The 13,171-nt window shown below is 37.3% G+C and overlaps 1 protein-coding gene across 1 annotated transcript in view; it reads right to left on the bottom strand.

Moving 5' to 3' along the window:
* Positions 1-13,171, bottom strand: part of RALGAPA2 (Ral GTPase activating protein catalytic subunit alpha 2) — a 288,867-nt gene that overhangs the window by 224,178 nt on the left and 51,518 nt on the right. The window contains exons 5-9 of the mRNA XM_028144951.2: positions 10,389-10,432; positions 7,228-7,405; positions 6,341-6,456; positions 3,201-3,339; positions 1,264-1,463 (exon numbers count right to left, since the gene is read on the bottom strand). Coding sequence (XP_028000752.2) covers positions 1,264-1,463; positions 3,201-3,339; positions 6,341-6,456; positions 7,228-7,405; positions 10,389-10,432 — 677 coding nt within the window. The remainder of the gene's footprint in view (positions 1-1,263; positions 1,464-3,200; positions 3,340-6,340; positions 6,457-7,227; positions 7,406-10,388; positions 10,433-13,171) is intronic.

The following is a 13,171-nucleotide window of genomic DNA, read 5'->3' as shown; positions in this document are numbered from 1 at the left end:
AGTTTTTTTCTTAATCCATGGAAGTCAAATGCCAGTTTAACTGTTTAGCTAATTTTACCTGGGACTCAAAGGCCTTTTCAGTCTAAAGCATGACTTCTTTTCAGCTCAGGTAAACTTTCCTTTTTATTAGTTCAATTATTACCTCTCATTCTTTTCTCCTCTGCCCTCACAATATTTGCATGTGAGGTCTGGATCTGTTCTCAGATCTTATTTATTGATTTCCATCTCTTTGAATTTCTGCTCAGTGTTGTGGGATTTTTCTTCAAATATTAATTTTATTCTCAGCAGTGATCATGACCTTCTTTGGTTAACTGGTATGTAATAAAAATGTAAGGTTTTCTAAAACTTTCAGCAAGTCTTTTGTTGTTCTTATTGTAGCTCTCTCTCTCTCAGTCTTCTTTGAAAATAAATTTCTCCAGTTCCTGGGTCAGTTCCTGTCGATGGGGCCACATGCTCTGGACCTGTCTGGTGCTTCTTCACCTGCCGGTTAGATGTGTGCACTTTCCCAACTCAGGCCGGGGTCACACTGCTGGGAACCCTGAGGCAAACCTGCACTAAGTGGTCCACACTTCTTGACCCTGTTCTTAGGAACAACAAAAAACTCACAAAGCCGTCACTCTTCTGTGAGATGACTACTCTCTGATTTCCACAAGTGGTCCTGCTCTACTCAGCACTAAGTCCCTAAACAACTCAGCGTGCTGGTCAAGGCCAGCAAGAACCAGAAGTCCCCATACAAGAAGTCTTCACCTAACACCTCGGAGCGAGACAGCCTTCTCTTCCAGGGCTCAACGACTTCCTCAAAATCCTGAGATGCTGATCCACCCTTCCCCTGAGTTCCCAAAGCACTTGGGAGTCTCACAGGTCTTCTCCATGGCCCACCAGAAAAATTCCTGAGGGCCTTCCATGTGCTGGGGATTGGCAAAAGCAAGACAGGCCCTGGTCTTACGCTCAGAGGTCACTGGTACCAGAGTGAAGGAGGGGAAATGAGAGGGATACAGGAGTGCGCACACAACAGCCATCTTCTCAGAATATCTCTCTCACCCCCAAGATTGCCTCATCATGGCAATGCCAATAGAATACAAGTGTTTCTAACTCAGAGCTTCTTCTGAAACTTTAGCATCACAGACAGGGCATGCCAAAAAAATGAGTCCTTACAACCAACAACCTGCAAGAACCAATAACCCTAATAATCAAGTGCTTTGTATGTGTCAGTGCATGACATTAAATATATATGAAGATATATAAAGAGGAGGAATGACATACCTGCATGATTTTAGGCAATACATCAACTCCATTTTTAGTGTTTTGTATTGTAGTTAGATACTTTTTTTCCAAAAAGAAAGTTACAATCCACTTAATAAAAACAACACGAGCTGCCATGTATGGAATTTTTGTACTATAAATGTTTTCAGTGTCTCGAGTCGTGTTAATGTACACTGGCTTTGGTCTTAAATGGGGAATATCTGCAAGAAAAATGAGCGCATGATTAGGTTAGTGAAACTTGACATTATGTAATTCCTACAAATATTTCCGTTTCCAAGCAAATAGACATGCATTTGGTTGTCTGAATAGCAATTAAGATTAAAGAACCAGAAATTATTTAGAATGTCATCCTTTGGAAGGCTCACTTCTAATTCTGCCTTGCAATCTGACTAAGATGGGTGATGGTGGTTGTTACTGTTTACTTACAGCTGTGGTATACAGCTATGGAAAAACTAAGCTAATAACTCTTTTTCACAAATTTGAGAAATTACGAGATTATAATAGTGAAAATGTTTTCACATATGTTATAATGAATTTAATCTTATTTTATGATTGGAACAAGTATAAAACCGTGTTATAAACATTTTTTCATCATTTTAAGTATCTTAACATCCAACATTATACTAATAAAATCAACCGAACTTCAGTTTTATATCCTTTTTTCTTTAGATAAATTCAAAGAAATAGAATCAGTATAATCCACTTTATATCTGAAAGAATTCAGAAAATCAAGTTTCATTTTTGAAGTATCAGATACCACCATTTTCAAAGAATTAATAAGAGGTTCATTTTCATTCTTTCTATTCCATAATTAATATGAAAATTATATTATAATGAATTTGAGATAACTACTTCCTGTAATTCCAACTCTCTAATTTTTGTACATGCATGAGGCAGAAAAATTCTTAGCAAACAACTTTATATTTCGAAATGTTAATAACATACTATGTTTTCTATAACATAAACTACTAATGAAATCAGAAACAAAATTTGAAAAAAATACCCACATACTAAGCTAACAAAATACACATCCTAGTACCCTCACCGGCAGTATTTCTACACCTTTCAAAATGCATCAAGTTTCAGTTGTTGAGAAAGAGAGAGAGAGGGAGGAGAGAGAGAGAGAGAGGGAGAAAGAGAGAGTGTGTGCACGCATGTGGACAAATAAATGCCCACAGACAACTGAATTAATTGTCCACATTCTCCAGGTGGATTAATGTCCGTTGTAATCTTTTCCCCTCCCAAATGCTCTTAATTATTCATTGTCACTAATTTCACCTGCTTTAGATAACAGGCAGAGGAAGATTTGCCTCACCTCTACCTCTCTAAGGGATGCTTCTGGCCTGTGAGTCCTCATTTCTTAAAGAAGGAAAACTTGAGAAGCTAAATAAAAAAATCCCTTACGTTTCCTTCATCTCCGGGCTTACAGTCCCCAGGCTGCCCGATTGCCCAACATCTGCCCCTCCGTAAGCAGCTGTGGGTCCTCTCTGCTGGGTGAAAGATCCAGTGAAAAAGGCAAGGGCATGCTGTGGGCAGCTGTGTGGCCTGGGCTTGCCTATCTACTGAGCAAGGTCTGGAGTCACCACACCCTACCACCAGTAAGAGACTTACTGAAATGTAAGCTTTATTTTTTTTTTACATTAAAAGATTTTAAATATAATTACACCCCCCAAAATCACAATTCATTGCAAATTATTTCGGAGTATGGAGCCACAGTTCCCTTTTATTGCTGTGAGTTGAGGTACATCTTAGTTTGTATAAACTATTAAAGCAGTTAAAATCAGTTATTAGGAAACTTTAAACCTCTTACAATAAAGTTAACATTAAGTATAAGAAAAAGATTACCATTTTACTTAAAAATAATCAAAGATCGCTTTGAAAGAAACTGTACAGCTTCTCTGTGGAAATCCTCCTTATACAGCTCTAACAGTACTTACCAAGTACAGGTTTGTAGATGTTTGTTAACTTAGTAAATGATGGAAATAAATGAGGAAGATAATACTTTCGAAACAATGTAAAAAGAAATTTAAAACCGGTATCTTGATTCTCCTTATTTTTCCACTCCAAGCTTGCAGCCTTTGGATATGTAGAAAAAAACACATATATTTACACTTCAAATTAATGTATACTAAACTGATTTATTTTAAAAATTGACAAGTACTGATAATCATGTAATAAAATCATACCTTAAAACTCAAAAGATGACAAAAATGAATAATTCTAAACAAACCAGTAACTATGTTAAAAACATTTTTATCGAGTATTTAAAAAAATTACCCAACAATCTTGCTCTACTACATCATGTTCTTATTTTTTTCACATGTTCTTTAAAATAATTTAACATTCCTCATGCCCTTAAAACATCCAGTTAGATATAAAAGGTGCTTTTTTAAAAACTCAAAAAGGCCATTCATAATAAACAAGAATTAAGGAAACAAACCCTTATAAAGATTTCATCCAATGGTACCTCCATGCAAAATCAGTATCAAAAGCTGCAGCTATGGAATCTTGGAAAATGCATTGTCCTTACTAAAAGCAATCCACAGGACAGAAGAGGCTAGGGCTGCCAGTTCAGCCACACCTATAAGTGGGGTCTTAATACTTGTTAGAACACAGAGTGCCCTACACCAGAGTTTCCAAAATTCCTTCATGACGCAGTCCACTTAGAAAATGATAACAGTTCAGCACCTGAGCTAAAGGAACGAGGGGCTTTGGCGGCTCCTGGGCAGAGGAGCTCAGTGTCTGTAACCTGTCAGAAGTTCTCTGGGATGGGCCAAGGCAGAAACTCTGCTCTGAGGACTCACCCCACAGTGGGGGTGGGGGGAAGGAGGATGGACACGCACACATAATTCTGCACACAATTTAGGGGCTCAGTCTAAATAAAAACCTCCCCCAATATCAATGGCTTCCTTCCTCTTACGGGATCCTGATGATTTCCTAACTTATCTGAGGTCACACAGCTCATTAATGACACAGCTAGAATGAAAACCTGTCTCCCAACACATCGAAGATTGAGATACTCTATGCTCATCTGGGACATATGGAAGGCCCTGCCACTTCTGAAGAGTTTGAGATGCATGTAGAACGGGACAGCAGAGCTAAAATGTGGAGCTTCTAGAAGATGACAGAATACCCCAGCAGGACTCCCATGATTTGGAGCCCTGTGTTTCTGGTGCTGGCTAAAGGAAATGGGGCAGGAAAGCAGCAAAGATCACCCAGCAGGACAGAGTAGTCAGAAAGAGCAGCCCAAGGCTGAATCTTTAGGGACAGCAGAGAGAAACACAGTCCCCCAAAGGAAACTGGAAAGAAGTAAAAGGCAGGAGGAAAGCCAGAATAAAACATCACGGGAGGAATCTCACGAAGGAGGGGCTGCCACTGTGAAATCATCTCAAAGACTGAGTACAGAACGAACGTAAGAGTATGTTCCTCTGGACTTGACCACAAGAACCCCTTCATGTTCTTGAACCTCTCAGCAGTGACAGGGCAGAGGGAGATGACAGAGGGTGTCGAGGAACGTCAGGTGAGAAAGTGGACTTGGCAGAGGTTATTACATCAACAAGCTTGGCATTGAAGGGAAGGACAGAGACTGGACTATACCCAGGAGGAACTCAGGGATGAGAGAAGTGTTCGCTAAGAGAAAAGCACTCAGTAGCTTTTTTCTAATCATATCAATGTTCAGAAATACAGACTAAGAGACATAAATCACTTATTGAAATCATAATTATTTCAGTTCTGTATTCAGTTGGTAAATGCAAGAGAAAGAAATATGTGACATATAGCAGACCTGTGCTGATGGCATGATGAGATAATTACATATGCTTTCATTCAAATCTCCCTGCCTGCTCTGCCTGTTCCGGACCCACCAGTCAGCCTCGGAGCCTGCCTCCTTCTCCATCCTGTCTCACTAGCATAGAGATCAGGGTTAGAGAAGGAATAAAGAGGCAAAAACAGTTTAATACACTATAAAATAATATAAAAATATATATATACTGGTACGAATGCTTCTGCCCCAGTTCCTGGCACAGAGCTCTATAATCCCTGTAACATCTTAAGTGTTGAGAGCATTAGGGGCATCTTTTTTTCTATTGAGGTGACTCTGGGTGGGCTCCTGAATGGGGGCTGGTCACCAGAAAGACCAAGCCATGATGACAACTTGGAATTTTTAGCCCCTACCCGTATTCCCCTTTTCTCCAAAAAGGGGAGAGGGACTGGAACTGAGTTAATGATCGATCATGGCTATGGGAGGAAACTGCCATAAAATCCCAACAGCAGAGTTTCAGTGAGCTTCCAGGTGGGTAAACACGTCCACGTACCAGACAGTGACACATCCCAACGCAACAGCGACAAAAGCTCCTGCGCTAAACCTTTCCAAACCTTGCCCTATGTATCCCTTCACTTGGATATTCACCTGTATCCTCTGTCATATTCTTTAATAAACTGGTAAACATAAGTAAATATTGCCCTGAGTTCTGTGAGCCGCTCTAGCAAATTAATTGAATTTGAAGAGGGGGTCATGGGAACCTCTGATCTGTAGGCAAATTGGACAGAAGTTGTGGATAGCCTGGCAACTTACTACTTGGGCTTGGCATCTGAATGGGATGGAAACAGTCTCATGGGATTGAGACCTTAACATGTGGACTCTGATGCTATCTCCAGGCAGATAGTGACAGAGTTCAATTAAATTGTAGGACACCCAGCTATTGTCACATAGAATTGCTCATTAGGGGCTCAGTCTAAATAAAAACCTCCCCCAATATCAATGGGGTAAAAAACTCAGATGAGCAGAAGTGTCATATGTGATATGTTCTGTGTGAATATGGTAATAATATTAAAGTAAAAGAGACACACAGAAGGAGAGCTGAATTTTTCCCTTAACATGCACACTAACACAAAATAGTGTACATGCTCGGATTTTGCTGACGTGACCTGGCACATACTCTATGTTTAGTGAAATAGCACATAAAAACACCTCAAAAAGCAAAAATGCAAAATGTGGACAAATAGAAGAAAATATAATATTTTTCTGTTTCCTACTGAGAATAAGAACATCACTGAATTATCTACGATTTGCTCTTACCTGAATAACCATATATTTCAACAGTATTTGAAGAAAAAAGCATGTTTGGTCCTCAGCAATCTTTTCCCCTGATATGGCTGGCAGGAGTGGAGTGATTTCCTCTGGATATATCTTTGCTGCAGAGTGGAAAATAATGAGAGTTCTTTCACCACAGTTAAATTTTAAACAGGGATTTTTAAAAATGGCCTCTATTAAAATACATCTATCCATCCATTGGGACTGCTCACACAGACCAAGCCAGTGTGCATGCAGGGCTGGGAAACAGGAGACAGAAGCCCATGAAGCCACCCCTACCACTGCACCATCCTTTTCCCTCTCACATTCTGCTTTGGTCAGTCTAAGATCAAATTCCTGTCATTTGGCAATAAAACTGATATGCAGCTATAAATCAATGGTCCTAAAAGGACATAAATGGCTGCCAGTAATAGTCCCATGAGGCCACTATTGTCCTTCCATGAATGTTACATGAAAATACACAGCTGCCAAAAAAGAACCTGGGTCAGCAGATGAATGTCCACTTATGAAACAACAGTAATGAGGACAAAAGACAGTGCTTTCGGGCAGTGGATATGAATTGCATTAACAGCCACAAAAACACTCCAGACATACCATGTGTCTCTACTTTCTGCTATTGCCAACATCTATTCACTCCCTTCCATTCCTGTTTCCACCACTTCAGTAAACTTCTCTTGTCATCATTTCATATAAAATAGTCTGAAGTCTTTCAATTCTAATGTTTGTAAGACTCTTGTGACTATGAACAGGATTCCTCTCCAAAATTCATCTATAAAATCAAGATTTCTATTCAAGAAAATGGCAAACCAAGGAATTCCTTAATGTAACTTCAAGAGTCCTTTCAACCAGTAAGATCTGCTCACATCACTCACCATCAGCTACACTAGGGCTCGGATTGATGAGTGTCTCCAGAGTACAGGGTCCTCTGGAGGACATGATTGCTGGGAAACCAGGCACGAGGCAAGCAAAAATCAGCACCTGCTCTTCTGCACAGTTTGTCTGAAGTGCTTGAAGCCACAGAAGAAACAGCCTGATTCCTTCACATCTTATCTAAAAACAAAATTAAAAGTAACAAAATTAAACATACGTATTTGTAGAAATGCATTTTAATGTAGCATCAGTTCTGAGAAAGAAAAACCAGAGGTGAAAGGTACTGTTAAAGTACTGCACCAAGTTCTTTACTTAGAGACAAGTAAATAAGGATACTGCAATACAGCACAAAGGTTAAGAGCTGGGGTTCTGGAGCCAAACTGCCCGCGTTCAAATGCAGGCTCTGCCACTTTCTAGCTTAGCTGTGACCTGTGGAAAACCACTTAACTTCTCTATGCCTTAGTCTCTCCACCTGTAAAAGAGGGATGATAATAGAATTTACCACGAAGTACTGGTATGGATTGAGTGAGTTAGAAAAGTGCCTGGCTCACAGCAAGCACTGTGTATTTCCTATTAAACATATTTCATTCCATAGGCACAATGCCCATATCATCAACACTCAATTACCCATGAAAACAATGCAAAAAAATCTTCCTCCAAATTTACACTGTGCTTTGGACAGCATTCATGTCATGTCACTACAATAGGCATAAGTCCAATCCTCCTGTAAATCAGAACACTTAGCGCTAAATAAGACTGAAGAACTGGCTCTGAAGCATAGTAATGATCCCTCCTTTGGGAAAACTGCTGTTTGAAACTGCTGTTTTGAAGTTCTCTGCTATTTCTTGCTAGTCCCTTGTTCCATAAGTCAACTCTGTTATTTTTAGACTGTCTCTTATTCTGTAAAAATAACTTTGTTTTTTAGCTTGAATAATAGAAAAAATAAACTTAACTGTCTGACCTTGCAAGCTAGCCATCTAACGTAAGGGGCTGATAAGCTGATACTGATAATATTCTCATGCCAGGTGTTTGTTAGATATAATATGTACTCAAGGTTACAAGCTGTCTGTATAGATATGATATGTACTCAAGGTTATCTGCAAAAATAACTTACACAAAGACCTAGAAGGATATAAAAAGGAAATACTCCTTCCTTAGTTTGTTCAGAATTTGACAGAGATATTCTGCGTGTAATAAAGATGACTCCTAACTAGTTGGCTCATTAAGGCGTCTTGTATCTAGCTCGCTGATTTATGATACAACAGCTCAATGGGCTGGGGAAGCTCTCATGCCCCTATCTAGTCCCTCCAACACCTTTGCTATGTTCTAAATGGTGAGAGCATCACTGGTAGAAAACATCTATAAAGGCAGCTGTGTCCTTCCTCCTCCTCTACACTTACTTTCAACTTCATTCTATTCTAAGAATTCATAAACTCCAGTACTTTCATTTCTATATACCTAAATGGCTGAAAAGGTAACATCAATGAAAGAAGCTAAATAAGCAAAAGAGATGAAAAAGTGTCAGACAGAGCTGAAAGATTAGTGAGCTCCAAATGTAGGCAACTGAGGGACTGCCTGGTCGTCTTTCAATTACAACAAGGTACGATCCTGCCAGAGTGAGTATTCAAGCCAAACAGGAGGCTCTACAGAAAAGCCAAGAGGAGGAGAAAGGCCAAAAAAAGAAAAGAAAAAAAAAAGATTGGCTAACACCCCATAGAAGTCAAATTCACACAGACAAGTGGCAGTGCTACTCCTATTAACAACGGACTCCACGGCGTACTTTCAGACCTGCTAGTGAACTGACTACTCATCTGCACAAACCCCCATGGCCACTCATATCTGGCCTATCCCCAGGCAGGTAAATTAAGTAGTGACATTACTGAATGCATAAAGCTATTCAGAGTCAGACAAAAAATGACATGGTACTATAGATACCTAATCAAATTATATTAAATTTAACAAGAAGAAAGTTCAAAATTCTATCACAAGTCTCCAATATTTTTATGCTAACTGTATTTAAGGTAACTAACATAAATAAGGCCAATAAGAAACATGAGATAGCAACCTGACAGGTTTTAACTATAAGACTATTAATTATAATAGGAGGGACAAAATACAGAATCTATTGTGAAGCTAGAAGTAGCTCGCCTCCTTTTTTCAGCATGTAAGAGATATTTAACATACCAAGTTTAAGTGGCTATGGTGGTTTAAACTGGTATAAAACCAAAAAAATGTAGTAGCTTACTAAAGGCACACTCATAACTTAATGATCTACAAGTGAATTACCTTCCATAAAATATACATCTCAGGCTGGCTTCTTTTGCCAATGATGTTTTAGTGCCATCTTATCTCAGCATCAAATGGTTTGTCATTATAAAAGGCATATTCATTTTAAAATAAGACAATTTTAACTTAAATTACAAGATCAATCTGCTGTACATCAATAAATATTTAAGAGGAAGGCTCTGCTGTTCTTTCCCATACAACGGTGCTCAAAAATAACTCAGAGACAACAATAATTTTAACAAGATTACTGGGTGGACAGAATCATGCACGTTAGCTCTGAAGCTTAGAAAGGTTCAGCCCCTTCCCTTTTCTGATGATAAAATTGGGGCAGTTAGCACCTTGCCATTGGTTCCCTAACTGTATACAGCAAAATCAAAATTAGAATTCTAAACTCCAAATCCCAAGCCAGTTTCTCCTAATAATATTTAAAATGTCTATCACAGTAAGTTACGATGTAAGAACAAAACTAACAATATTGGAAATATAATTTCTCAATTAAAAATAAAAACTAAGCCCTAGCCAGTTTGGTTCAGTGGATAGAGCATCAGTCCACAGACTGAAGGGTCCCAGATTTGATTCAGGTTAAGGGCACATACCTCGGTTGAAGGCTTAGCCTGGTTGGGTGCATGCAGGAGGCAACCAATCGATGTTTCTCTCTCTGTGTGTCTCTCTCCTTCCCTTCCACTCTCTCTAAAAATCAATGGAAAAATATCCTTGAGTGAGGATTACCAAAAAAGTATTAAAAATAAATAAAATAAAACTAAAAACTAAGTCAAGTGGTTTTTAAAGTTCTTTTCAAATGGCCTAATTTTGTTACTTTATGGAATAACTTAAAATTAATAAAAAATGCCATTACACATTCATCTAAAATAAATACCTTAACAGAATTTCCAGTGTGTAGAAGCTTCTTTAAAGTTGAGCCTGAAAGTTTAAAACAATAGATTAGAAATGGAGTATATAAATTTAAGATCTATTTTTAAAAGATCAGTTTTAGAAAGAAAAAATGTTTTTATAATAAAAGATAAAAAATAAAAGGAAGAAGGCTGGCCTTCAAAAACAAAGCAGTGTCATGGAAGGAGAGATGTTCTTAAGATAAAAGTACTTTGAATATGAACCTTTTCAAAATTCCTTTAAAAGAGTCAAAATGATTGATATTAAGGAAACACAGATGCCCACGCACATTAAGGAACTCTTTTCAAATAAGAAAAAATTTGTGCAGTGAGGATATAAAAGCAGAAGGTTTCAACATGACAACTGGTGATAAGTACCTGAGAGCCTTGCCTGGCCACTTTAAGTATTTCTTAACACCATAAATTCACGAAGATATTTCTACTCTAACTTTACCATTATGAAATCCTCTTCATTTTAATTTCAAAAAGTTTATCTGTATATATCTTACCTTTTTGATTTTTAAACTTATTCAAACTATGATTACACACACCCCCATCTCTTCAACCCTACTGGTTGCCACTACATTGATTCATGTGAAAAAAAGAATTAATGAATAAGTAAAATCTAATTAGTTGAATTGATTCTCTGAATTCCTAACTTCTATTGGCTAGCTTTTATTGTATTTATAAATTATCTTAAATGTAAGTCTTACTACTTTTGAGGAGGCAGTAAGAATATCAAGGCTGGGACTAGGATGAGAAGAGTGAAGATTCTGCAAAAAAAATTAAAGAGGCAACAAAAACTCAGTAGTCAAAACAAATATCTTAATGAAATAGTTTTTAAAATTAATACAAAAAATCCATGATGAACAATATTAAAATTTTACATAAGTATCAATATTGAGCTGAGTCATACTGGAGCCTGGGATAAAAGGAAAAATACATACCACTATATATTTTTTAATGTATTTTTAATGGCCAAATTTCCCCCAAATTTTAAAATTTTAAAAAATACTGAAAAATCAAAAAAATAAATATTGAAAAATATTTTTTAAATCACATTATTTAAATATTTTATTTATAAAACAAAATGTACTATAATTTTGCTTTCTTGGCTGTAACAGAACCAAATTCATCAATATTTTCTAAATCTACTTTCTTGCTTATCTCATTTTCAATTCCAAGAATTGCCATTCTTGATAATTTCTACTCAGAAAGAACTGACAATCATTTAAAGATCTTTTTCAAGGCCATAGTTCACAAAGATAGTTCGAATCTAAATTTAACATTATAAAATCCTTTCTTAATTTTATTTTTTTAAGAACTCCCTCTATATATCATGCCTCAAACAATTAATAAGAAATGCAGCATGCCCCTCCTCCCCGCAACCAGCAAAGGGGCAAAAACATAGATAAATGCCCTCGGGGGGGGGGGGGCTGGCCTGCAAGGTCTGCTGAAAGCTGCCAGTGGAGCAGAAATACAGAACCTTCTGGCACTATAAATGTCTATGATAAATGCAAGAGAGCAGCAGTCCACTGGAGGAATTTGAAATTAACAAAAATTAACTCAAAATGAATCAAGGACATAAATGTGAAACATGTAAGTATAAAACTTCTAGAAGAAGACACAGGAGAAGATCTTTATGATTTGGGTAAAATAGAGCATAGGAAATACAGTTGATAATATTATGCCAGGTGGGTGCTTGAAAGATTGGATGGATCACTTTCTAAAACATGACTGTCTATCCACAATGCTATACACCTGAAACTAAATAAAATAATACTGAATGCCAACTGTACTTGAAAAATAACATATTTATTAATTTTAAAAAATGTTTATATAGCACTGTTCTTCCTATTACATACAGAATACTAGACTTAGAATGTAAAAAGCTAAAATAAGGAAGGATAGCAAAAACCAAAAATGTCAGCTATTGACTATTGAAAAGCTTCCTGCACTAGCCTCAGAGATTGTGCAAAAGTCAAGATGCCAAAGCTAAGACAAAATTTAAGGCACATTCCTTTCCTTTGAAATCTGGAGTTTCATTATAGTTTCTTAGTTTCTACAACTAACTTGGTCAATACCTTGAGTGACAAATAGTAATGGTTTTAATAAGTCCAAATAAACTGGGAAGAATGCACGAGGTATAGTGAGGTACATATAAAAGTGTAGAATTACAAATACATAATCCCTAATAAGCAATTGCAAAATCTGAAAAGCTAAGAAATCTGAAGGTTTTTGTGTAATTTTTTAGTGTACAGGAACTGACCTCCTCTGAACTCATGTGATGTTAATACCTGACTAACCTGAGGTTCTTCTGAATTAGCCCACTTATGGTGAATACTCATATGTTAGGCTACATAAGTAATAACTCTCTTGGTTACAGGGTGTTTCCCAGATCCCTAGGAGTGTTATATACAGACATTAACAGTGTGTTAATATTCACTGTACATCAATACACCATAGTGCCATTCTAAATCTGAAATATTCTCATTCCAAAGCACATCTAGCTAGAAGATCCTCATAAAAGGGATGTGGACCTGTCTAACACCAATTCCTACCCAGTTTGATAAATCATGGAAAAATATACTTATCTGAAAAGAGTCTGTTTGATTCAAGCACTAAGTGTATAATCATCAATTATAAGAATTCCTTTACATGCAAATGGTTAAACTTCAGCCATGGTCTGAAACATGGCTCATTCTGAGTACATTACAGGGCCAGCTTATTCTACATACTACATAAGCTAGATAAACAACACCTGCTCTTA

Source organism: Eptesicus fuscus, chromosome 12 (genome assembly GCF_027574615.1).
Source record: "Eptesicus fuscus isolate TK198812 chromosome 12, DD_ASM_mEF_20220401, whole genome shotgun sequence".
Lineage (NCBI taxonomy): Eukaryota > Metazoa > Chordata > Mammalia > Chiroptera > Vespertilionidae > Eptesicus > Eptesicus fuscus.
Note: the sequence above shows the minus strand (reverse complement) of the source record. Positions and strands in the feature narration are given on the sequence as shown.